Source organism: Coregonus clupeaformis, chromosome 13 (genome assembly GCF_020615455.1).
Source record: "Coregonus clupeaformis isolate EN_2021a chromosome 13, ASM2061545v1, whole genome shotgun sequence".
Taxonomy (NCBI): domain Eukaryota; kingdom Metazoa; phylum Chordata; class Actinopteri; order Salmoniformes; family Salmonidae; genus Coregonus; species Coregonus clupeaformis.
The window spans coordinates 5,222,382-5,248,933 of record NC_059204.1 but is presented as its reverse complement, the minus strand read 5'-3'; the positions used below and the strand labels follow the sequence as shown (position 1 = coordinate 5,248,933).

The 26,552-nt window shown below is 44.4% G+C and overlaps 2 protein-coding genes across 3 annotated transcripts; one reads left to right on the top strand and one right to left on the bottom strand.

The window, feature by feature from the left end:
- Positions 1 to 2,542: 2,542 nt before the first annotated feature.
- Positions 2,543 to 6,294, top strand: LOC123492158 (homeobox protein otx5-like). Of its 2 annotated transcripts, none has more exons than XM_045224183.1 (3): positions 2,543 to 3,105; positions 4,062 to 4,213; positions 4,869 to 6,294. In XM_045224183.1, the coding sequence occupies exons 1-3, from the start codon at positions 3,015 to 3,017 to the stop codon at positions 5,523 to 5,525; spliced, it is 900 nt and encodes a 299-aa protein (XP_045080118.1). In that variant the 5' UTR covers positions 2,543 to 3,014; the 3' UTR covers positions 5,526 to 6,294. The 2 variants fall into 2 exon arrangements, with proteins under 2 accessions (XP_045080118.1, XP_045080117.1); XM_045224182.1 differs by having other exon boundaries at positions 2,544 to 3,105; positions 4,038 to 4,213.
- A 6,671-nt stretch (positions 6,295 to 12,965) lies between these two features.
- LOC123492165 (histone H3.3A) lies at positions 12,966 to 22,298 on the bottom strand. The gene is made up of 4 exons (XM_045224192.1): positions 22,192 to 22,298; positions 21,204 to 21,348; positions 20,609 to 20,762; positions 12,966 to 14,124 (listed from the first exon to the last, which is right to left on the bottom strand). The coding sequence occupies exons 2-4, from the start codon at positions 21,329 to 21,331 to the stop codon at positions 13,996 to 13,998; spliced, it is 411 nt and encodes a 136-aa protein (XP_045080127.1). The 5' UTR covers positions 21,332 to 21,348; positions 22,192 to 22,298; the 3' UTR covers positions 12,966 to 13,995.
- Between the last annotated feature and the right edge of the window lie 4,254 nt (positions 22,299 to 26,552).

The following is a 26,552-nucleotide window of genomic DNA, read 5'->3' as shown; positions in this document are numbered from 1 at the left end:
TCCCATAGAAAATCTGTGGAGGGAGCTGAAGGTTTGAGTTGCCAAACGTCAGCCTCTAAACCTTAATGACTTGGAGAAGATCTGCAAAGAGGAGTGGGACAAAATCCCTCCTGAGATGTGTGCAAACCTGGTGGCCAACTATAAGAAATGTCTGACATCTGTGATTGCCAACAAGGGTTTTGCCACCAAGTACTAAGTCATGTTTTGCAGAGGGGTCAAATACTTATTTCCCTCATTGAAATGCGAATGAATTTATAACATTTTTGACATGCGTTTTTTCTGGATTTTTTTGTTGTCATTCTGTCTCTCACTGTTTAAATAAACCTACCATTAAAATTATAGACTGATCATTTCTTTGTCAGTGGGCAAACGTACAAAATCAGCAGGGGATCAAATACTTTTTCCCTCACTGTAGTATCCACATTTATGTCACAATTTGGCACAGTGCATTATTTATGACAGTTTTATAACCTTAACATCAAAACTGAAAAAAAGCTATGTCACTGATCTCACTGTATGCTTCAGGGGGCGAGCTTCCTGTTTTAAGCTTGCTCTGCCCCTCTCTATGATGTCACACCAATGAAGTGATGTGATTTTGATCATGTGGTTTCTCTGCAAGGGTTTAGTAATAATGGTTTGGATTTTCTCTTGTCAGTCCAAGAAATAAAACATGTCAGGATTAAGCTGTCCCAGTTTTTATGATGTCCACCTCTTTCTGAATCTTAGAATTTAATGGGAATATTATTTTTGATTCATGCAGTCTATTAACCATGGACTCAATTCAGTCATTTTCATTTCTGTATTATAGGCTTATGGGCCAAATACATTACATTACCAAAAGTATGTGGACACCTGCTCGTCAAACATCTCATTCCAAAATCATGGGCATTAATATGGAGTTGGTCCCCCCTTTGCTGCTATAACAGCCTCCACTCTTCTGGGAAAGCTTTCCACTAGATGTTGGAAAATTGCTGCGGGGACTTGCTTCCATTCAGCCACAAGAGCATTAGTGAGGTCGGGCACTGATGTTGGGCGATTAGGCCTGGCTCGCAGTCGGTGTTCCAATTCATCCCAAAAGTGTTCGATGGGGTTGAGGTCAGGGTTCTTCCACAGTCCAGTCAAGTTCTTCCACACCAATCTCGACAAACCATTTCTGTATGATCCTTGCTTTATGCACGGTGGCATTGTCATACTGAAACAGGAAAGGGCCTTCCCCAAACTGTTGCCACAAAGTTGGAAGCACAGAATTGTCTAGAACGTCATTGTATGCTGTAGTGTTAAGATTTCCCTTTACTGGAACTAAGGGGCCTAGCCCAAACCATGAAAAACAGCCCCAGACCATTATTCCTCCTCCACCACACTTTACAGTTGGCACTATGCATTGGGGCAGGTAGCGTTCTCCTGGCATCTGCCAAACCCAGATTTGTCAGTCGGACTGCCAGAGTGTAAGGTGTGATTTATCACTCCAGAGAACGAGCTCAATGGCGGCAAGCTTTACACCACTCCAGCCGACACTTGGCATTGCGCATGGTGATCTTAGGCATGGAAACCCATTTCATGAAGCTCCGGATGAACAGTTATTGTGCTGACGTTGCTTTCAGAGGCAGTTTGAACTCTGTAGTAAGTGTTGGAACCGAGGACCTACGATTTTTACATTCAGTTCTGTAAGCTTGTGTGGCATACCACTTTGCGGCTGAGCCGTTGTTGCTCCTAGACTTTTCCACTTCACAATAACAGCACTTACAGTTGACCGGGGCAGCTCTAGCAGGGCAGACATTTGATGAACTGACTTGTTGGAAAGGTGGCATCATATGACGGTGCCACGTTGAAAGTCACTGAGCTCTTCAGTAAGGCCATTCTACTGCCAATGTTTGTCTATGGAGACTGCATGGGTGTGTGCTGTGCTCAATTGTATACACCTGTCAGCAACGGGTGTGGCTGAAATAGCCGAATCCTCTCATTTTCAGTATGAAAATGTATGCACTCACTAACTGTAAGTCGCTCTGGATAAGAACGTCTGCTAAATGACTCAAATGTAAATTTTAAGGGGTGTCCACATACTTTTGTATATACAGTATAATGTGTCTGAGACTTTATCATTTATAATCTTATGCCTTGATTTCAAATGTTTAAAGAACGAATGTTTATCAATTTTTGATAAATCATCAGCATTTTAAAAAATATACTGCTAAATATTATTTATTGCTACAGCACTGAAAATGAATAGTTTGAAATAGATAGGCAATTAGGCATATGCAACAAAATATTTTACCCAACCCGTCAAAGATTACATAAACTGTAGCCTATACGGAAAATGCTTATTTTGTTTCATGAAAATGTGATAAATGCCTCTACATGGTCAATTGAAAAAGTAGACCTAACTGCAAAATTGTTTATAAATGTCTCTTGGAATAAAAGGAACATGTGGGACGAAGTGTAGTCGGATGGGCAGAGACGAGAGAGATAGAGGGAGGAGGGAAAGACGGAGCGAAAGAGAGAGAGAGAGAGAGAGAGAGAGAGACAGAGAGACAGAGAGAGAGAGAGAGACAGAGAGAGAGAGAAGGGAGGGGTTTCTATGCGTCCACGTCGTCCCTCTAATTAGCTAACCGTGTCTGTAAAATAAGTCAGTGTAGCGGCTTCACCCCGCTCAACGGCAGCACGCGCCTCTTTACCTGCTCCTGGCGCGCCAAAAAAGAAGGGTCCGCGCGCTCTAACATGATCTAAACTAAGGCGCGCAATTGTAACAAGGAGTGCACTTCAAATGTTTGGTTTTTTCGACAAGTCAGTAAAGTGAGAAAGAGTAAAGAAAGAAAGAAAGAAAGAAAGAAAAATAATTTACAAGATATCCTTGTCACTTTTACGCACTTGGCGAGGTTGACTTGGAGCGAGACCCAAACTAACCGACCAAGAGGGACTGGTGGGAAATAGCAAAGTCTCCCAAGAAAGTCCAGTCGTGTGTGTCAGTTCAGAGAGACAACCGAGTGAGCGAGAAGGCATAAAAGCCCGGCGCGAGGATGATGTCCTACATTAAGCAACCCCATTACGCCATGAACGGGTTAAACATGACTGGGATGGACCTGCTACACACCACGGCTGGATACCCATGTGAGTATAATAATACTACCACTTTTTTTATTGTAATTTACCACATTTTTTTATTTTTTTTATAGCCTACGGTGGCCAAAGATTAACGCGATTTATGTGTAAAACAGGGCAGTGCATGCGTAAAGTCCACGCACCATGGATTTTTCAACCCCGTTAATAATGTAGGCCCTATAACAACATAACATAGCCTACTAATAACAATAACTACAACAACAACAACAACAATAATAGTATCACAATATTAATCATAATAATAGATTATTCTGTGACTGGTTCGCATGACAATAAGCTATTCAACAAAGGGTAGGCTAGTATCAAATAACAGCGATTCCTAATCAAAAATAAAATATGAAATAATTGTGAGAATTGAAAACCATATTGATAGACAATGATGACAGTTTTGCCTAATCCTAGTCCAAATTGGCTAAATGTGAGCGTAGCCTGGTCCTTTACAGTCGGCTATGCATTTCTCTGTCAAAATTAATATTTTGGCATCTGCCATTACCATCATCACCAGTTGTAACACTTGTTCAATTTAGATACAGACAATCGCCATTTAGCCTAACAAACATCTTCCCATATATGGGCACAGTCTTTTGTCAGGAAACGAATAGTTTTCACATATACCTGCATTTGCCTATAGTTGCCTTAATTTTTTCTTTGGTCTTTTTTCTATTACTAGGCTAATACCTGCTATGACTCATTTAAATATCTGAAAATACCATAATGATCATAGAAACTATATGACTTGTCTTATAGAGAGGTGTCATGAGGGGTCATGAAATCAATACCACTGTTATCAACAGATATACAACCCTTTACCAATGAACTGTAGGCCTAATGAAATTCAATGTGAATGTCAATCACTTTGAGCACTGAGGAGTGCTACTGTCCATTAATGCCATTCCATCATTACCATTATTATCACACAGTCTCTGTGTCTCTGGATTTCTCAGCCACCCCGCGAAAGCAGCGTCGCGAGCGCACCACCTTCACACGCACTCAGCTGGATATCCTGGAGGCCTTGTTCTCCAAGACCCGCTACCCCGACATCTTCATGAGGGAGGAGGTGGCACTCAAGATCAACCTCCCCGAGTCACGCGTACAGGTACGGTGTAATGATGATATAGAGAAAATATAGAGAATAACTATAAAATACATAGTCAGACATGGCTCTATCTATAAGTGGTTCTCATCCTCTTGTCTCACCAACAGATGTCTATATGGCAATGTAATGGATTTAGAAGTACATTGAGAGTAGGCCTATACAGGTTATGCAGTTAGTGCAATTTACATCTATACATGTTATCAATCGGAGCTCCTTTCAAGTTATAACAACATAGACAGTGGAAGAAAAACCTACACAAGCGAAACATAGTGTTACAATATTGTTGTTGAGATTTAAAAAAATTACATCCACCTTCATAGGTAAGAGAGTGTGACACATGCTCTCAGATGGAAGAGTATAATTCACCAGTATTGTAGTAGGGACTGTAGAAGGACATGTACTGAATGCACTGTACAGACACATCCCACACCCGTGACAGTTTAGCTCACAGTTCTATCTGGTACGAAAACTGGTTTTGACACGTGCATTATATCACAGAGTATAGGTGCACATTGGCATAGTGACAGATATATCAACAATGATGTAGTAACATATTGTCATCTTCCCACCAAACAACTTACTATCACCATCACAGTATTTCCACATATTGTCTGTCTCTATGCTAAGGAGCTGTGTTGTGTCTCTGTCTCTGCAGGTGTGGTTCAAAAACCGCCGTGCCAAGTGCCGCCAACAGCAGCAGCAGAGCAGCGGCCAGTCCAAGCCCCGCCCGCCCAAGAAGAAGGCGTCGCCTGCCAAGGACCAGCCCAGCGCTGGCCCAGACCCCTCGGCCAACAACCCCTCTGGTTCCTACAGCCCCTCCCCCACCCCATCGGGCCCCTCCCTGCCGCCCAGCGGCAACAACCCTGGCAACGCAGCCGGCTCCATCTGGAGCCCGGCCATCTCACCACTCCCTGACCCTCTGGCCTCCTCGGCGCCCTGCATGCAGCGGCCCTCTGCCTACCCGATGAGCTACGGCCAGCCGCAGGCCTACGCCCAAGGCTACGCCCAGGGCTACGCCGGCACCTCCTCCTACTTCACGGGCCTGGACTGCGGCGCCTACCTGTCGCCCATGCACTCGCAGCTGTCGGCTAGCGGTGCCCTCAGCCCCATCACCGTGCCCTCAATGGGGGGCTCGCTGAGCCAGTCACCCGCATCGCTCTCCTCCCAGGGCTACGGCATGGCCGCCTCGCTGGGCTTCACCTCCGTCGACTGCCTGGACTACAAAGACCAGCAGGCCTGGAAGCTGGGCTTCAGCACCATGGACTGCCTGGACCACAAAGACCAGAATTCCTGGAAGTTCCAGGTGCTGTAGAGAGAGGAAGAAGAAAAAGAAGAAGACGAGGGAGTGGAGTGGGAGGAGTTGTGAATTAATAAGGCCCTCGCCAGATATACAGTATGATCAAATACGATCAAATGATTCTGACTGAGGACTTTTTTGTTGTTATTTTTTTCTCTCCGTTTCTCATTTGTAAGCTTGGTTTTTGCAACCCCTGTAGAATGTGTTTTCTATTCAGGGGAGAGAGGAGAAGAGAGACCCGGGGACATTATTGATCCCTCCTGACTGTGATTGCAGGATATCAGGTCCATTTACTTTCTCATACAGTAGAAGGGAAGGATGTCCCTGAGGATCATACTACTACATGGGAAAGACTCTCAGCTAGAAACTGATTTAAACACACGCCATGGTTCAGATGCATTGATTGGTCTGTGATGGAAAGACATCCTCAAGAGAATTCTACTGACACAACCACGCTAAACTCAATCGTTCCTCTGATGTTTTTTTCTGCTGTTGATGGCTTGAGTTTTTTTTTCAAGAAATACAACAATAGATCAAATTTACAGAGCTTTGATACTCTCTTAGTCTCTCTCTTTTTTTGTTCTGAAAGACCATCAGTGTTAATTTGAGTTTAGTCATTGTTATTCTATGTTACAATTTAGATTTTCATTTGGTTACTTTTAGGCTTTTGGAGCTAACGTGTTACTATGGTGTTAGGCTAGCATCATTGCTATTATATTTTAATGAGAAAAAAGAAACTTCTTTGTTTTGTTGTGTGAAATATTAAAGCTAACTTTGAAAATTATTGTGATTACAAGTTTGAGTGACATATCAGTTTCACAATTTATATGAAGGGTTCAGGTTTTTTGCATTCAAACGTACTGTACATCATGTATTGGTATTCGGAATCAAAATTAGTTCAGTTCAAGTACATGACTGACCCAGAACTAAACAAGTGACCAGTTGACTTCTGATGATAACAATCACCATGTTGTTAGTTAGTTAGCTATGGTTTCTACTGTGTTTCTTAACAGTTTCCACCTTGGCCCACATGGCTCTCCAGTGCGTCTTGCTGTCGGTTATTTTTGCTCATCTGATTCTGGAGTGGCTCAATCCTCTTACCCTCCCTTCAGCAATGTCCTAAGTGAATTAGTCAGGATTACCCCTCTGTCTCTCTTTCCTTCTCTCTATCTCCCCCTCCTTCTTTCTGTCACCATCTTTCTGTCTTTTCCCCATTTCTGTAACTCTTTATTCTCTCTCCCTCTTTATTCTCTCTCCCCATCTCTACCTCTCCCTTCTCTCTTTCCCTCAGTCAGTGAGTGACATATAACAAGAGGAAAACTGCTGATGCACAGCCAAGTTTCAAAATTGCACCTTGAGTATTCTAACTTTCAACAGTAAATTGAGACCCCGACTGAGTTCCTAAAATGTTTGTTTTTGTTTCTTTATTCAAAAAAAGTACAGAGGTCCTGACCTCGGTGTCCTCGTATGTAGCTATGGCCTTGGCCTTTCCCTGTTTGTCTGTCTCTCCGTCTACATGTCTCTCAATCTTCTGCACCAATGGTCTCAATCACTCCTTTTCTCTCTGAACAGGCAAAGTATACCATATACTCTATAAAATGAAGGAAGGTCGATGCCCTTGATGATAATGCTATATGGAAAAGACTTAACTAGAAACTGATTTGAAACACTCAGGCCATGGTTAAAACATATTACAGCTGACATCAAACTCTGCTATCATAGAGGACAATGAGTGACTCAGAAACTTCATTAGTTCCTCTTTATTTCTTTCCTTCCAGAAATGTCTCAATGTCCAAAAAACAATCAAGGCTATCATCTGTGACATAAAGTATTGTCTATTGTCCCTCGGGGTACAGTACTTTCTTCCTACGTGCAACCTCTCCCCTCCAACCCATCTCTTCTCCCCATCCCTGCCAGTCTCTTACCCCCCTTTGCCTCCCTCCACACCCCCACTACTCCACCTCACCCTCCTCTTCTGACAACTCAGTAATCCCTAGTTGACCTGGTTACATGCCATGTAATTTGACTACAAGTGGAAATTTGTGTGAGTGTGTATACTTGTTTGTGAGTGTTTGTGAGCACAACATGTGTACGTGATGTGTGTGCCATTTGTGTGTGTGTGTGTGTGTGTGTCATAACAGAGATGGACACTGAGTTCACTGAGTTACTCCTATCGTTGCACAAAAGACGTCTTCATTACGAATGTGTGTTGGAATCTAGACTCGGCAAAAGACAGATTCCATAACATATTTGACAGTGTCTGGAGATGACTAGATTTTTTATGTGGTGACAGGGTAACAATTTGGTACTTTAATTTTGGACAAATGGGGACTCTAAAAATGAATACATAACCATTCATTTATAGAATAGAATAACCTTATTTTTCAGAGAGCAGCAAACTTCAATGTATATAACAATATTGGGAATGAATAACATAGGAGTGCATTTGCCTTTTTCCTCAACTGATGAAGTATTAATTTGAACACAAACATAATACAGTATAGCATTTAGACGTAAAAGGGAAACTAGAGAGATTTCCATAGCGCACTTAATACGCACACGACATACGCACTCAACTCGCTGGGTTAATCCCACTCTGCACCACGTTAATCCCTCTGCCCTCCCTCTCTGTGGTCTGATTGGTTAATCCCTGCCATCTCTGTCTCTGTCTGCGTTCTGATTGGTTAATCTCTCTCAGAGGGTGCAGTGCGGTTGTAATCTGCCGGTCATCAGCACGGATAGTTTCAGACAGACATGTTGCCGGTAATCCCTGAAAGGAGCAGATGTGGTGGGGGAGGGATGGACAGCAGCACCCGGCAGACCTTGGGGAAGGTGAACATAGAGACACACAGCGTTCCTTATTATATCCCAATGTGGGTCGTTTTTATTAGCCACTAAAGTGAAGAAAACAGACACAAGGTGAAGACTAGCTTTCACATTTTGTGTCCTGATGAACATGAACCTGGCCACCCAAGACTGTCCCAATCTCTTCTCTCTGAAGTATACTTACAAACTCAAAACCCTGAACCACATAAGACCACAATCACCAATTCATGACCCCTTAAAGTAATGCATTTCTTTCTTTTTAGGGCATAGGGAACACAAACACTTAGCCACATCAGTTTCAACTTTTGAGTCCAATGACTACCCTAACTTCTCAATGATGGAGAAGTCAGCCAAATGGAATAACAGCAGATTTATTACATTTACATTTGAGTCATTTAGCAGACGCTATTATCCAGAGCGATTTACAGTTAGTGAGTGCATACATTTTCATACTACCTTTGTCATTTAGGTCAGACAAGATGTAGTGGTAAAACATGTGGGTACCCTAATGCAAAAAAACACTTATTCACAAAATAAACCCTATTCACAAAAATAAAAAGGTGGGTAAACTGATACATGTATACTACATTAACCCTTATAAAACGGTCAACAACAAAAAAAATAGTAACGCAATGGTCAGCGACCCTGGTGATTGTTGGAGAGCTACTGGACGTGGATGGTTTAGCTCCAGCCCAACACAAAACTACTTCATTCTGTTTATCGAGACCTTGAGTTGATTAGCTCTATCAGGTATTTTGGTGCTGTGTTGGCTGGAGCAAACCCCTGCATTCCACTGTAACTCTGCAGGGCCAGGGTGATATTCATTAGTATCAAAGTATCAAAAGGATTTGCAACGGGAAATGAAGCCCTAGTGAATACAACCCAAGTGGCAATGCCAACTTTAGTATAGGTCTACAATTGCTATACTTTGGTGTAGTCAGTGCTGCATCTATAAATTACCATATGAGTTTCCATTTTATAAAACGTTTTAAAACCATGTCTATCTTTATTTCCCAAACACAATTCATTACAATCACAATCATTTTAAGCATCTTTTGACACAGGCTTAACACCTATCATACACTCAGTACTTAAAAAAACAACCCTTTTAACCCTTTTAACATAAGCCTTATATCCCAGCGATAATGCCTTGCATTATGCCTGGGGGAAAAAACACTTATATTTGCTCAAACTGCCATTGGCTCAACATACCCCATGGCCATTGGCTCAACATACCCCATTGCCATTGGCTCAATTTACCCCAAGGCAAACATTTTGACTATATTAGCCCACACAGCTACAACTGTGCTGAATCTACTGCTGTTCAACTTCTCCTCCCTCTGGTCAGGCATTGTAACAGGAACTAGGAAAGAAAACAGGCCTGTCTACCTATGCACACAGATTTTACATTTGACATTTTAGTCATTTAGCAGACGCTCTTATCCAGAGCGACTAACAAATTATGTCTGATGATGTTACAAAAATTAAATACAGTGCCTTCAGAAGTATTCACACCCCTTGACTTTTTCCAAATGTTGTTGTGTTACCGCCTGAATTTAAAATGGATTAAATTGAGATGTTTGTGTCACTGGCCTACACACAATACCCCATAATGTCAAAGTGGAATTATGTTTTTAGAAAAATGAAAAGCTGAATTGTCTTGAGTCAATAAGTATTTAACCCCTTTGTTATGGCAAGCCTAAATAAGTTCATAAATTGCATGGACTCACTCTGTGTGCAATAATAGTTTAACATGATTTTTGAATGACTACCTCATCTCTGTACCCCACACATACAACTATATGTAAGGTCCCTCAGTCGAGCAGTGAATTTCAAACACAGATTCAACCACAAAGACCAGGGAGGTTTTCCAATTACTCACAAGGGCACCTATTGGTAGATGGGTACAAAAGCAAGCAGACATTGAATATACCTTTGAGCATGGTGAAGTTATTAATTACACTTTGGATGGTGTATCAATACACCCAGTCACTACAAAGATACAGTCGTCCTTCCTAACTCAGTTGCCGGAGAGGAAGGAAACCACCCAGGTTTAAAGAAGTGACTTTAAAACAGTTACAGAGTTGAATGGCTGCGATAGGAGAAAACTGAGGATGGATCAACAACACTGTAGTTACTCCACAATGCTAACCTAATTGACAGAGTGAAAAGAAGGAAGCTTGTACAGCATAAAAATATTCCAAACATGCATCATGTTTGTAACAAGGCACAAAAGTAATACTACAAAAAATGTGGCAAAGCAATTCATTTTTTGTCCTGAATACAAAGTGTTATGTTTGGGGCAAATCCAATACAACACATCATTGGGTACCACTTTCCATATTTCAAGCATAGTGGTGGCTGCATCATGTTATGGGTATGCCTGTAATCGTTAAGGACTGGGGAGATTTTCAGGATAAAAAATAAACGGAAAGGAGCTAAGCACAGGCACAATCTTAGAGGAAAACCTGGTTCAGTCTGCTTTCCACCAGACACTGGGAGATGAATTCACCTTTCAGCAGGACATTAACCTAAAACACAAGGCCAAATCTACACTGGAGTTGCTTACCAAAAAGACAGTGAATGTTCCTGAATGGCCAAGTTACAGTTTTGACTTAAATCTATTTGAAAATCTATGGCAAGGCCTGAAAATGGTTGTCTTGCAATGATCAACAACCAATTTCGCAGAGATTGAAGAATTTTGAAAAGAATAATGACCAAATGTTGCACAATACAGGTGTGGAGAGCTCTTAGATACTTACCCAGAAAGACTCACAGCTGTAATCACTGCCAAAGGGGCTTCTACAAAGTATTGACTCAGGGGTGTGAATACTTATGTAAATTAGATATTTCTATATTTCATTTTCAATAAATGTGCACAATTTTCTACAAACATGTTTATACTTTGTCATTATGGGGTATTGTGTGTAGATGGGTGAGATTTAAAAAAAAATCAATTTTGAATTCAGGCTGTAACGCAACAAAATGTGGAATAAGCCATGGGCACAGGCGGCCGGTGGAACCTTAATTGGGGAGGACGGGCTCATAGTAATGGCTGGAACCAATTGCTATTTCTAGTTAAATAAAGGTTAAATAAAATGGAATGGAATCAATGGATTGGTATCAAACACATGGTTTCCACGTTTGATACCATTCCATTCCAGACATTATTATGAGCCATCCTCCCCTCAGCAGCCTCCTGTGGTCATGGTGTATGAATAATTTCTGAAGGCACTGTACATTTACAAAGCTGACATAATGGTAAACATAATCTAACCTGGGAATCGCTGGTTTTCACTGTTATGTAGCACATTTTCCACAATTCCTCTTGAAGTGGGCCAAGGAGCAATGGATTCCAAGGCATCTTCACATGGAAATAGCTATTGGTTTCTATAGTATTGGTTTCTATTTTATTCAATTGGTTTCACATGCAAATATCAGTTGGTTTCTATAATGACATTCCATGAGAGCAACATTACTTTTTAAAAACATGAATTGAAGCTTTGCCATTTGTTTGCCTGCAAAAACATGAGTTTTAGGTCCTTAATTTTTTGGTTACGATAGGGTAATCTTTCAAATCAAGAGGTAGTCCACTGGAATGTTTCATCAATCAAAATCGTCCAACTCTTACAGACTATGCACAGAACAAGCAAAGAGTGAAACATATGTAAAAAAGGAATCTGACAAAGACACCTATTTTGTGTAACATCTATTTATTACCACCATAATATGAGGAATTTGGAAAATACAAAGATCAGCTTAAACATCTGAAAATCTTGAGGAATAAGAACAAATATATAAGAAAACAAAAATGAGGATATATTGCTTATCACAAATTGAGGAAACCGACAGATTCTATTGTCAGATCTATAATGAACAAAAATATAAACGCAACATGTAGTGTTGGTCCCATGTTTCATGAGCTGAAATAAAAGATCCCAGAAATGTTCCATACGCACAAAAAGCATATTTCTCTCAAATTGTGTGCACAAATTTGTTTACATCCCTGTTAGTGAGCATTTCTCTTTTGCCAAGATAATCCATCCACCTGACAGGCGTGGCTTATCAAGAAGCTGATTAAACGGCATGATCATTACACAGGTGCACCTTGTGCTGGGGGCAATAAAAGGCCACTCTAAAATGTGCAGTTTTGTCACACAACACAATACCACAGATGTCTCAAGTTGAGGGAGCTTGCAATTGGCATTCTGACTGCAGGAATGTCCACAAGAGCTGTTGTCAGAAAATTGAATGTTAATTTCTCTACTTTAAGCCGCCTCCAATGTCATTTTAGAGAATTTGGCAGTACGTCCAACCGGCCTCACAACCACAGACCTTGTGTAACCACACCAGCCCAGGACCTCCACATCCAGCTTCTTCACCTGCGAGATCGTCTGAGACCAGCACACGGACAGCTGATGAAACTGAGTATTTCTGTCTGTAATAAAGCCCTTTTGTGGGGAAAAACTCATTCTGATTGGCTGGGCCTGGCTCCCAAGTGGGTTGGCCTATTCCCTCCCAGGGCTGCTGCCCCCCCCCCCCCAGTCATTTGAAATCCATAGATTAGGGCCTAATGAATTGATTTCAATTGACTGATTTCCTTATATGAACTGTAACACCGTAAAATCGTTGAAATTGTTGCATGTTGTGTTTATATTTTGGTTCAATATACAAAGGAAGTGAGAGAAAGAAGTCAGAAAATAACCCAAACTTGAAGAGTAACTCTCGCTACTACAAAGTCAACTCATACTGGTATGACAACTCTAATGCCGAACACAACTAATCTTAAGAGAAGGAGATAGGGTAAAGAGATTGAGAGTAGTATCATGGATAATGATAGCTTGATAGTGAGAAGAAACTAAATAGGAGGGGGGCTGGTATATATCACCCCCATGTGGCTGCCATTAGAACAGTAGCTCTTATGACACCGAGAAGTTCTTTCTGATTGGTTTTAAAATAATTCTGTAAAAACAGAAGTTTGCCAAACGTCAATCACTTAGTTTCTTCTTATTATTTTGATGTCTCTGGCAGTAGTCTAAAGAAAAGATGTGTATATGTATGAATTATATATATTTTTAAAATAGACACCATATCCACAATGATAGTAATCATCAATTATTTTTAAGTAACCAAGAAGAGATACTTGTTTGCTGTTGAATACAATTTCTTTGGCTGATCAGAGCTCACACACATGCACACACACGCACACACACACACAGACCTGGGGTTAGTTTTAGTAGCACCCTGCTGTGGAAGTTGCCACTCCCTTTATGCAGACTAGCCCCCGGGCGACGCCCTTCTGGTCTGCCCACCTGTGTGTGAGTGACTTTTATTGTATGAGAGCTGAGGACGCATGGTTCACACATGCTTGTGTGTGTGTGTGTGTCTGATCAGCGACACCTACGACATGCATGAAAAAGGTACCCTAAAACATCTGCTGAAGACAAAAACTATGAGAGACAAGACTTTTCAACACGTTTCTCTCATCATAATCACGATTACTCTAAAGTCTACCAAGAAGAAAACAGGGAGAGGGGGCTGGGGGGATGAGATGGAAGGGCGGGGCGAATGAGGGAGTGAGGGTGAGGACAGTGAGAGGTAAAGAAAAAAAAGAGAATAGAATGTGAAATATTAAAGAGAAAAAATAAAGGAGGGTGGGCTAAGCGCGCTCCCCGCGGATACGACGTGCCAGCTGGATGTCTTTGGGCATGATGGTGACACGCTTGGCATGGATGGCACACAGGTTGGTGTCCTCAAACAGACCCACCAGGTATGCCTCGCTGGCCTCCTGCAGACAGACAGAGAGAAGAAATGTCACACACACAAACAAATGCATAGAGAAGAATAGGTCAACACAAAAAAATGAATTTGAGCGTTTGTGCATGTTGTTCTATATCGTAGAGCTCCGCCCCATAGGGGAGCTCTGCTCCTATTGGTTTACCCACTGCCCTAAGGCAGCATCAGCCTGAGACAAAATTATGCACACACCTGCAGCCAATAGGAGTACAGGTGTCCCTATAAGAGGGGATGCCTCCCCTCAATCAGCCTCCCTTTATCTTCAGCGACTGGACTAGACTGAAGAAGCCAAGACGAGACGAAGAGAAGAGAAGACTCAGGACGAGAATGCCGTCGATTTTCCAGTCATCGACGTCGTCCAGCAATGAGCACACCAGGAGATTTTCCACCCACAAAAGCTATTTTCAGAGCTCAATGCAGATGCTCCTCCATGGCGGCCGGCGACTCCCACGACTTATGTTTCGTGTGTTTAGGGTCCCCGCATTCTACAAAGGAGAGGAAGCAGCGCTGGGCGTTTTTTAGGGAGGATATCCCCCTAGGGGACGTGTTGTCGATACTAGCCTCTGCTTCAGAGGCGTCATCTGACGGCGCAAACTCAGGGGATGATGGGGACTATGAGGAGGAGGCTGACATTCCTATGGAACAGTCAGACCCCGTCCCTCATACATTCAAGCCCCCCTTTCCTTTGGTTAGCGAGAGGGCTTGTAGTTCCTATGGTGATGACGACACGGGCTCTGAGAAATCAGAAGCCCTGTCCTTCACCGCAGCGTCTCTGAGAACGGACTTTCCTGGTCTCATTGAGAGAGCTGCTAGACGGCTGGAAATACCGCTGCCCCCTATTCCCTCCGCACCGGAGGTTGACTTAATGGAGGGCGGCCCTTATTCCAGGCCAAGAAGAGCGGCAGAGCCACTAGCTCCTGCCATGCCTTCATTGGCAAAATACGTCGAGGACTCATGGGAGGCACCTTTAGCGGCGCGTTCGCCGGCTAAAACGTACATCCCATTCACTAGAGCGGAGGGAAGGTTCCAGGGCCAAGCTAAGGGAATCCCCAGGTTAGAGAGCGCCATGGCGGCGTATCTCGTACCGGGTTCGAGTCCCTGGCCCTCTTCCAGGAAGGCCACATTGCCATCTCAGAAGGACCGTCTCACAGCACAGCTGTTAGAGAAGTCCTTCAATTTGGGAGCCCAAGCTGTAGCAGCAGCTAACAACATTGCCCTCTTGGCAGCCGCTCTGTCCCGTTTAACCACGGGTAAGACAGCGCTGGAGCCAGAGGAGGTGGAGGAGGCGTCTAGGATTGCTGGCGCCATCCTACACCTAACACAGGCATCGGCCGTCTGCTCGGGGAGGTCCATGGCCACCTCGGTGGTCGCGGAGCGACACCTCTGGTTGTCCCTGACAACCATGAAGGAAGCAGACAGGACGTCCCTTTTGAACGCCCCCCTCTCTGACGACGGGCTCTTTGGAGTCGCCGTCAAAGAGGCGACTGAGAGGTTTTCCAAGTTGGACGAGGAAAATAAGCAGCTGGCCAGACACCTGCCACTGGCAGGGAGGTTAGGCCCTGCACCGTCACGTAGACCATCCACTTCCGCCCCCCAGAGTAGACAAGGATCTACAGCGAGGCGGCGTATCCGGCGCCAGTCGGCGGCCGCAGGAGGCAGGAGAGCGGGCCCAGCCCCCCCAGCAGCCACGGTGGCCCCATTGCAGCCGGCGAGGGAGGTGGTGAGAGCGCCGACCTGGGCCCCTAAGGGAGGCCACAAGAGGAGGCGCACATGACGGGACGCGGGGGAGCGAATGGAGGACACGTCATCCTTGAACGTGACCACTGTTCCCCCCCACCCTTCGGTTGAAGGGATGGGTGATGATGTAAATGCTTTTGTTGATGTGTTGAATAAAGAGTTGGCTCCACCTGACTTTGTCAAAAAAGAGCCCCTTTTCCATAATACGTCCGAGAGCGTTCAAATCTCACCCTCTCTCCCCTACCACTCTAAGCGCCGTTCAGCCCACCAAGGGTGCACTGCTGAACAGGCATTCAGAGTAGGTTCACATAACACTTCAGGTATAAGAAGTGTTTCACATAGCAGACGGCAGTTTCTGTCAGACTCTGACATGATGACGCAGTCGCTATTTGGGGATGGCGCACTATCACAGACTAAGGTCTCCGTTAGTGCGATTCAGACCCATGATGCGTTCACGGAGGGCCCGATTACCACGGTCACGAAGGTGCCCAGTGTATCGGCGCCCCCACTTCTTTCTGAACGCGCCAATGCTCACCACACTGAGTGTAGTTCAGCCCACCAGAGGTGCAGAGCTGAACGCACACAGGAGGTGAAAGGAGGAAAGATACCAAGACGCCGTCTTGGTTTATCTCAAAGAGACCTCACATTACAGACTCCAAGGAGTACTGTAGTGAGTGCCTCTCATAGCAGACTGCAGTCTCAGTCAGGAGACATGATGACGCAGCCACTATTTGGGGATGGCGCACTATCGCAGACTAAGGTCTCGGTTAGTGCGATTCAGACCCATGCTGCGTTCACGGAGGGCCGGATTACTAAGGTTACAGGAATAACCAACGTATCGGCGCCCCCACCTGTCACAGAACGCGCTAATACTCACCACACTGAGCGTGACTCAACCCACCAGAGGTGGACACACACAGAAGGTGAAGGTTAAGAAGGTATCAAGGCGCCGCCTTGTGTTACCTCATAGAGACCTCATATTACAGACTCCTAGGAGTATTGTAGTGAGGGACTCTAATAGCGAATTGCAGTCATCTACTTTGCTGGGGATGGTGCCCTGTCGCAGGCTGTGGCCTCGGTCAGTGCAATTCAGACCCGCGCTGCGTTCACGGAGGGCAGGAATACGACGGTTACGGGTTTAACTGACGTCTCTGCCCCTCCTTCTGGATCAGAACGCACTAATGCTTCCTCTCCCTTTCATGGGAGGCCCGCCTTGGGCTGTTCCACCACCTCAGTGTTGGGGAACAGCGGCGGCAAGGGCCATAGAGGAATACAGGTCCTTCCTACTGAATGTACCACAGCTTCGCGCTCGGCCGCTTTCTCTATATTGCTGGCAGTGGCAGCGAAGCTGCACCCTCTCACGCTGGCTAGAACAGACGTTGCAGAAGGGTTATGCTCTCCAATTCCATCGGACCCCACCCCCATTCAGGGGAGTGGTGGAGACGGTGATGAAAACGCCCGAAAAAGTGGCCGCTCTGGTTTCAGAGATTACAGAACTTTTGGCGAAGGAGGCGATCACAGTGGTTCCCCAGGAGCAAAGGAACAAGGGGCTATATTCTCCCTACTTCCTGGTGCCAAAAAAGACAGGGGGAATGAGGCCAATATTGGATTTACGCATTCTCAACGAGAGCGTAACCAAACGGCCCTTTCGAATGCTAACGACAAAACGTCTGCTGGAATGTGTCCAGAAAGGAGATTTTTGTACGAGCATAGACCTAAAGGACGCGTACTTTCATGTGCCGGTACAGCCGCGTCACAGGAAGTTTCTGCGATTCGCCTTTCAAGGGGTGGCGTACGAATACACGAGGATGCCATTCGGGTACACCCTGGCACCTCGCACGTTTTCCAAGTGTGTGGAGGCGGCATTGGAACCGTTGCGTCGTCAGGGAATACGGCTACTAGCCTACCTAGACGACCTACTGGTTCTCGCCCCGTCAGCAGAGCTGGCAATCACTCACCCAACACAGACAGTGATTCATCTCACACGTCTGGGGTTCGCTGTGAATTGGAAAAAGAGCACGCCCTGGCCCAGTCATCAGATTGTCTACCTGGGGATACAGCTAGACACTGTAATGATGAGGGCTCGAATTTCGGACCCCCGAAGGGTAGCCTTGTTGCTAGCCCTGAGGAAGTGTCATCCGAATCACACGGTGACAGCGCTGTCGATCATGTCACTCTTGGGTCTCATGTCGTCAGCCCACTCTGTGGTTCCGCTGGGACTCCTGCACATGCGCAGGATGCAGCGATGGTTCCCCCAACTAAGACTAGACCCATTACGTCAACGTCATCGGTTGGTGGTGGTTCCCCTCTCGCTCAGTGCAGATCTGAACTATTGGAGAAACCCGCGCGTTCTCACGCACGGAGTCCCGATAGGCAAAGTGTCCTCTTACGTCCCAGTGTTCACAGATGCGTCTCTGACGGGATGGGGAGGGACATGTCAGACCCAAGCGATAGGAGGTGTGTGGCCTCTTTCGAGTCGCCACATCAACCTCTTGGTTAGACGGTTAGACTGGTTTTGACCCACTTCGCGTCTACCCTTTGGGGTCGCGATGTGCTGGTCTGGTCAGACAACCGGACCACAGTAGCCCACATAAATCGCCAGGGAGGAGTCAGGTCTCCTGCTCTCCATCGGGCGGCAGAGGAATTGTGGCTGTCGGCTCACGAGCACCTTCGCTCATTGAGAGCAGCACACATTCCGGGCTACTTGAACGTAGGAGCAGACCTCATGTCAAGAGGGGGTCCTCGAGACGACGAGTGGTGTCTGCATCCGGACATTGTTCTCCAAATTTGGGACCAGTTCGGGAGAGCCGAGGTGGATCTATTCGCGTCACGTGTGAATGCGCAATGTCCCCTATGGTTCTCTCTAAGGGAACAGGAAGAACCGCCACTAGGAAGAGACGCCTTTGCGCACCAACCGTGGCCGAGAGTTCTTCTGTATGCATTCCCTCCGCTGTCCTGCATTCTCCCACTGTTAGCCAGGGTGAGGTCAGGAGGGCTGTCAGTGATACTGGTAGCCACCGATCGCCCAGGGGCTCCTTGGTTTGCGGAGATGAGTCAGATGTTGATTGCGCCACCTTGGCCAATTCCACATCGACGGGACGCGTTGTCTCAGGCGGGGGGCACGATAGGGCAGTTGCCCATAATCGGCCAACCACTGAAGGCCTGGCTGCTGAGAGGGACAGGCTAGAGCGCCGTGGGTTATCTGATGCGGTGATCAGGACCATACAGGGTTCACGTGCCAGTTCCACTTCTAAGATGTATGCCAGTAGATGGAACGTGTTTTCACAATGGTGTGTCACACAAGGTGTAGACCCCATGAGCTGTCAGGTTGAGAGTATTCTCTCTTTCCTACAGCTTATGTTTGACAAGCAGTGATCGCCCGCCACCATTAAGGTGTTTGCAGCGGCGATTTCAGCTTGTCACAAGGGGTTTGGCAGAGACAATGTCTTTAGCCACCCTCTAGTGAAACGTTTCCTATTAGGAACGCGGCAGCTTAGGCCAACACCTAGAGCCACGCTTCCTCAGTGGGATTTGGTACTCGAAGCGCTATGTAAGTCGCCGTTCGATCCATTGAATCAAATACCCCTTAAGATGCTGTCTTTGAAGACAGCACTGTTGCTCGCTTTGACTACGGCTAAGCGTGTTAGTGATTTGTGTGCTCTTTCGACGAGACCCGACTGCCTGGCCATTAATGGCGATCTGAGCAGAGCGGTGGTACGTCCTAACCCGGCATTTGTGCCGAAGGTTATTAGGAGTTCATATAGATCACAGACCGTGGAGCTGTGGGCTTTTTCTCCTCCTCCTCATAGAGAGAGGAGTGAGGAAAGGCTCCATCGCCTGTGCCCAGTATGCGCCTTGGCGTGTTACGTCGAGCGCACAGCAGCGATTAGGTCATCGCCTCAGCTGTTTGTGTGTCATGGTGCTGCTGCACTAGGTAGACCACTTTCGAAACAGCGTCTGTCTCATTGGCTCTGTGAGGGCATTGAGACAGCTTATGAGGCAGCGGGGCGACAATTGCCTCAGGGTATCAGAGCTCACTCCACTCGTGGAGTAGCAGCTTCTACTGCCCTTTTCAGAGGAACAGGGGTAGAGGATATATGTAGAGCGGCGTCATGGTCAACACCGTCTCCATTTATCCGTTTCTATCTCTTGGATATGTATTCTAACTCTTTGGCTCAGTCTGTACTCAGCGTGGCTGAAGGGAGACTTTGAGCTAGGAGGAGAGGAATGCAGGACTGTGGAGACATTTTGATGGGAAGTGTTGGGCTCGGCAGGGAGTACATTTTGGAGCGCTACGCTCCGCCTTAAACCAATAGGAGCAGAGCTCCCCTATGGGGCGGAGCTCCACGATATAGAACGATTAGTTACCGGAGTGTAACTCCAGTTCTATGAGTGGAGCGGAGCCCCATAGGACTTAAGGCCCTGCCGACCCTCTCTAGTCTCGCTGAAGATAAATATCTCGGGAGGCTGATTGAGGGGAGGCATCCCATCTTATAGGGACACCTGTACTCCTATTGGCTGCAGGTGTGTGCATCATTTTGTCTCAGGCTGATGCTGCCTTAGGGCAGTGGGTAAACCAATAGGAGCAGAGCTCCCCTATGGGGCTCCGCTCCACTCATAGAACTGGAGTTACACTCCGGTAACTAATCGTTTTGTTACCGTGTGTGTATGTAGTAGGCCAATTAGGACAGGATCTGGATTAGGGGGGGACAGAGCTTCACACACACACAGCCACTGACCTGCAGGGCTCCGATGGCAGCGCTCTGGAAGCGCAGGTCGGTCTTGAAGTCCTGAGCGATCTCCCTCACCAGGCGCTGGAAGGGCAGCTTGCGGATCAGCAGCTCAGTGGACTTCTGGTACCGACGGATCTCACGCAGGGCCACTGTGCCGGGTCTGGAACCAACACACAGTCAGTATGACTAGGGGAGGAAAAAGGCCTTCTATTCTACTATAGTACTTCACCGATCACTTCCCCATGCTGAATTCTACTAGTCGTGTCTGGCCGTGGTAAATACTGAGTGGTGACGTTTACCAGCAGTCACTGCTTAGTTATAAGGCTAGTTGAACTGCTCATTGAAAACAGTGTCTGCGTCTGAAATGGCACATTATTCCCTATGGGTTCAGGTCAAAAGTAGTGTACTATATGGGGAATAGCGTGCCATTTTGAACAATTGGAGTGTGAAGTCATTTCCACACCAATATGGTTTGGTACCCCCTCTGTGGTTTCACACAAGCTTTACATGTCATAATGGGGCTGTATCGCTAGCCGACCTTAACATCTACGATCTATGGTGAACACAAATGTTTATTTCTAGGGGTGAACCGATACTTTACCTGTAACGATGGGGCTTCTTGACCCCACCAGTAGACGGTGCACTCTTGCGGGCAGCCTTGGTGGCCAGCTGCTTACGTGGAGCCTTTCCTCCAGTGGATTTACGGGCGGTCTGCTTGGTACGAGCCATGACGAGTTAGTTATCACCTGAGAGACAGGTAAAAACAAAACGTTTTTTTCCCCCCTCAATGTATGTGTCGATAAAGCTCTGTTAGATACAATTCCAAAAATTCTGTGAGTTGCAAATATATTGCAATACCATTTTTCCAAGTGCTAAATGTATACTAGTGTGTTGCTATTATTGAGAAATGATGACTGAAATGCTGCCGTCTGGAGTACTACTCTGTTGTGATAACTTTCTATTTCGTTGAGCAGCTGCATTGCAATCCAGCAACAGTGGGCCACTATCCTAGAATACTGGGATACTGCCCAACCAATCAAACTAGTATGCAGATCACCTATCGAAAAACATCCAATCCAGTGGGCAATGTCGTCGCTGTCGACCAATCGAGATACACTGTTTAGAGCGTAGGGGTGGGTCCACAAACCCTAGTTCCGCCTCTAACCGCAAGATTATGGCCGCAGATGAAGAAGCAATCGAATGAGCCTACCAATATACAGGCAAAGAGCGGGACATAAACTTTCAAAAATCTTCGAAAAACTAAACAATGTTCAGAACTACGAACATTGAAACATAAAACTAGACAACTGTAGCTATCCAAAAAGTCGCTCTGAGTTGTAGGTGAACGTTTGTTTACACCATACAAGCGAAGTAAAAATGCACATGAAACTGGAGCGGAATTTACATCTGCCTCGGCCAGTGAAGTAGAAAGCCTTTTTCTCTAGCATCGCGGCAGTCGCTTTTCCATTTCTACACCGTCGGAAAAAAACGCTATTTTAAAATAAAATGAAGTTTAACCCATCTGAAACTTATATAAAACAGTGGTTAAGTGTTTTAGACAAAAATATATTTCAAAATGTGGCACTTACCTGACGTGAATATACACGTTTTTTCTCAAGGAAATAAATGTTATGGTTTTCTAGCAGTGTCAGTATTTACTATCTCTCACACAATGGGAACAGGGCGCCTAGTAGGAAAATGGCTGCCGTGTCAATCATTATTATCCCATAATGCAACTGCATTCATATTGTAAACACCGTTTCTGATGGTTGGAGCTTTCCCTGAAAGTAACATTTTGATTGCTTTCTAGTGATTTCTCTATCGATTTTAAGTAATCTAATAAGAAATAACCGAATGTGCTCAATCAATTAATCGTTAAAGAAATAATAAGGTAGTAACCACAGTTATATTTGTCTGCCTTTTCAAAAGCATTTGCTATGCCAAGGTGGCACAGTATCCTCTTTCACTGCAACAGCCTACATTTATTTGTACTAGGCTAAAATGTAGGCCTATTGCGGCGTTCAAAACAACTAGGAACTGGGAAATCTCCGACTTTTGACCTCAGTGCATTCAAAATAACTGGGAACTCGGAAAAAACGAGCTTCTACTAGGAAAAATGTATTTAAACGGTAATTCAACTCGGAATTCCAACTCAGGCCTCTTTTTAGAGCTCCGACCTGAAGATCACTTACGTCATGATTTGACCTTGTTGTTTTGAACGCGGCAATAGTCCACAACAGTGGAGGCGTCATAATACCCATTAAACCTAGCGGTCAAACACGGAAATGGTTCAAATCGTCTTTCCACCATTCATTTTTCATATAGTGAATTTTACAAACACTTCAAATGAAGGATGTGTTTGGTGTAGGCTTACCGTAGCATGTTTTGATAACTGTGTAGCCTAATTCTCTCTCGGACAAGGTGAACTTTATCAAAATATTTGCCTCAATTTACTCTAACAATTTTAAAATGCTAATTAGCAACAGAGAAGACCTCAGCAAGACTACAAATTCCTGCAGGAAGCTCCTGGACCTCATCTCTATCCGACACTGTCAGCTACTGTTCACCAGGGCAATCAGAGACCTGTGCCCAATCCATGATGAATCCATGTGCTGTATTGAAAATAATTGAATAAAGTGTTGAACTTCTTCCCAATCTTCTATCCTCTTTCTCTGTCTTAGCTAGGCACTGACTACGCTTTAGCTAGCTAGTTAGCAGAGCAGTAGATCAACAAATAATTGTGTATTGCTTAGCCTAGATAATTGTTTTTACAGTATGTTGACTTTGGCGTCTATTTCAGACCTTATGGCATTTTTCAAGGATGAGCATAAGAGCATTAAAATGGGAGAAGACCACTATAAGTCTGGCCATGTGGAGAAGTGCAACAATAGTGAGGGGCAATTTAGCGGTTTGGTCAGGGCCATCATGAGGGATAAAGTTGATCCTGTGTCGGTGAGTGTAGCTATTAAGTTAAGTTTGAGCATCTTAGCAATACAATATATTCTATACAGCTGTCAGCATTCTACAAGGAAAGAGTCACTTAATCAATTATATAATCATTAACCAGATTACCACGGATACCAGACTTAGATGAGCGATAACTCAGTTCTAGAATGTTGTCATTGATGAGAATGAATCAAAAAATCTATTGACATTCAGAATTTAGTTTGTTTAGACATCCAGCCTGTATTGTAGTTGCATGACCAGAGACAAATCTTCAAAGGCACAGTATTTATTTATTTGGAGTGGTACATGCATTCACTTAGTCTTGATTTATAGGATCCTTCCAACAATATGATTGATATGTCAAATGATAAAATCCCAAGTTATCAATTAAACGTTTATGGAAAAACTGCACTTGTCCACCTGAAAATTATAATTTATTAAATATTCTACAGCTGTAATGTTATCAATCAAATCAAACTTTATTTATATAGCACATTTCTTACAATGAATGCATTTCAAGGTGTTCAAAGTCATGCGTTGAAAGGCATGTGGCACTTAACATCCTTCCTCTTGGCAGGTCTCTATAGGTGACCAGGAGATTAACTCTACCACATGAGAATGCCTCCGTGGAGCTCGTAAGTGTAGCCATGCAGCCTATTTTGGCGGTTCACAATATTGGCCATACGGATGTGGAATGCGAGTGGAGGAAGCCAGCCGTGCGCAACCAGGTCATTGGAGGACCTGTACCCGGCCAAAGACTACAACCCTCTGTCCCGATAGTCCACAGAGGAGGATCTTCAGTGGCTAAAGAACCGTCTCCGGGGCAGGTTCACTGAAATGGCATGTCTCTTCGAACCTGAGCCAGAACAACCACTACCCTTCCTGTCATCCCTGTCTGTACCGGACATTGTTAAAAAACAAGGGCACATGGGGCATGCAGGCATCCTGGCTGGCATGGCGCTGTCGGTGGAGCAGCAGGAGGCTATATAAATTATATGGCAGGCAACAGTTGGACAGCGCATTTGTGTTACTCAACTCAGCGCGAATGCACATGTGCCAATTGAATCTCTGTTTAGGTTGCAGCCCAGCCAGCAGTACATCAAGGCAAATGAGGAAAAAGTCAGCGGTTGTATTCGATAAAGGTTTTTATTAAAAGTATGAATTTCACCACCCCGCGGAAGGACCGCAGTTGTACAGGACAAACATAGTTACAGGTAAAGCGTTTTCAGAATTGAAATTTAAGTATTGACTGATGTTGACTCAATGTTGTTGCTAGCAAATCACGCGACCAGTTAGCTATCAAAACTCAACTCCGCCTCGGTGTAAAATAACAAAGTTGGGCGTATCTCAGCTAGGCAGGCCTAGGCCGTGGTTTGTGTATAAAAATATGACCGTTTGGTGACAATTTCTTAAGAAAATACAAGATCTTCAAAACAACCACACTGCATCACACAATCCGGGAAAGTGGTACAAAAAATAGCAAAATGTGAAAATGTTTCTTATTGCATAACATTACAGCGAGGCTATAGGCTAATGGTTCCCTCTGAGTGTCATTGAGTCCAATTAAGTAATTTCAGGAACATTTTCTGTCGATTTGGGACCCTTTTGGCTCAAGAGCACGCCAGAGGCAAAAGTTCCATATAGCCTCTTTAATTCAGGGGTTGTTTTCATTCATTTAAACCTTAATAACATTGTAATCCATCTAGAAAAAAACACTTCAGTATATCATACCATGAAATCTTTGAAACCTTAATTAAATGCCAATTGATCATCAAAGGGAATATCAAGGATTATTTAAGTGCAAAATTAAGGGTTTTGTTTAGTCATGTATTGAGAGCTTCATAAAAAAAGAACAAAATATGTAATCTTATCATTTAGAGATGAAGTCATTTATTATAATTGATATAGCCCATCATTTGGCTAACTGTAGGCCTACTTTACAACAGCCTTCCCATTATGAGGGTGTGATTAATCATTTTGATGAATAACAGTGTTACTAAGGAGAATGTCATTTCAAACAACAAAAAACAACCCTTGATTTTGTAGTATGGTTTATTTTTTTATGGTGGGAACTGGGAAGGCATGGATGTGGAAGGGTCAGACTCAGATTCGTGGTTTATGAATCACTGCTAAAAACCACATGAACAAGCAGGTTTAAAAATATATATTTTTAATCCCTCTGTGTCAGCACTGTGAATTCATTTTAAATAAATGTTTAGATGTTAAAATGAGTTCAACTTTGGGAACTCAGTTCCCAGTCATTCCCCATCAATTTCACCCCTGAATGTAGTCTGTGAACTGTGAGTTGGTAGGAGATGGGTTAGTTTCATGAGCTCTGTCTCTGTCTAGTGGTGTGTTTTGCGATTGCTTCTCTGAAGTTCACCATCATGTGAATATTTATTTGGAGAAAAACGACATCAACTTAGATTGTGAGTGACTAGTGTGTAGGCTACTACTGATGTGTAATAAATTATACATATTTCTCTATCTCTTATATTATAGAAAGAAAGTGTGGCTGCCCCAAAGAGACATGTAGGAGAACAGTGGATAATGAGATTAAGGACTGTGGTCTGTCATGGAACATCATTTCCAGACAGGCAGAAGCCTTATGTTCCAAATAGGAATGAAGTCGATTTAAGCAAGTAAGTATTCTGACATTGAATATGAATTCTCATATCCATGGCTTTGAACACTTTTATTAAATTTGACAACAACAGCATTGTACTCATAGTGAATTAAATTCCATACATGAGCTTTAATACAGGATCTAAGGTTAATAAAAGTGATCCACTTTTGCACCTCAGGCAGCTGAATATGCGGAACGGGACGTTTTTGTTTCTCATACACCCTGTACGTTGCATACCGTATACGTTTCATGTGCATTCCTACTAAATATGCTGTGTGATCTTAACCTATGTTATAAAGGACATATTTACATATTTATGTTACCATCAACCTGTTCTGTAAACCAATTTGTCAACACACGCGTTCGCGAACACATGAA

Excerpts from the sequence above, each read along its gene's own strand:
- LOC123492158 (XM_045224182.1), top strand. The coding sequence starts at position 3,015 with ATGATGTCCTACATTAAGCAACCCCATTACGCCATGAACGGGTTAAAC. Across the intron at positions 3,106-4,037 it reads CACCACGGCTGGATACCCAT|TCTCTGTGTCTCTGGATTTC; the intron begins GTGAGTATAATA and ends ATTATCACACAG. Across the intron at positions 4,214-4,868 it reads TCCCCGAGTCACGCGTACAG|GTGTGGTTCAAAAACCGCCG; the intron begins GTACGGTGTAAT and ends CTGTCTCTGCAG.
- LOC123492165 (XM_045224192.1), bottom strand. The coding sequence starts at position 21,331 with ATGGCTCGTACCAAGCAGACCGCCCGTAAATCCACTGGAGGAAAGGCT. Across the intron at positions 20,763-21,203 it reads AAGAAGCCCCATCGTTACAG|ACCCGGCACAGTGGCCCTGC; the intron begins GTAAAGTATCGG and ends TGTTGGTTCCAG. Across the intron at positions 14,125-20,608 it reads CTGCCATCGGAGCCCTGCAG|GAGGCCAGCGAGGCATACCT; the intron begins GTCAGTGGCTGT and ends GTCTGTCTGCAG.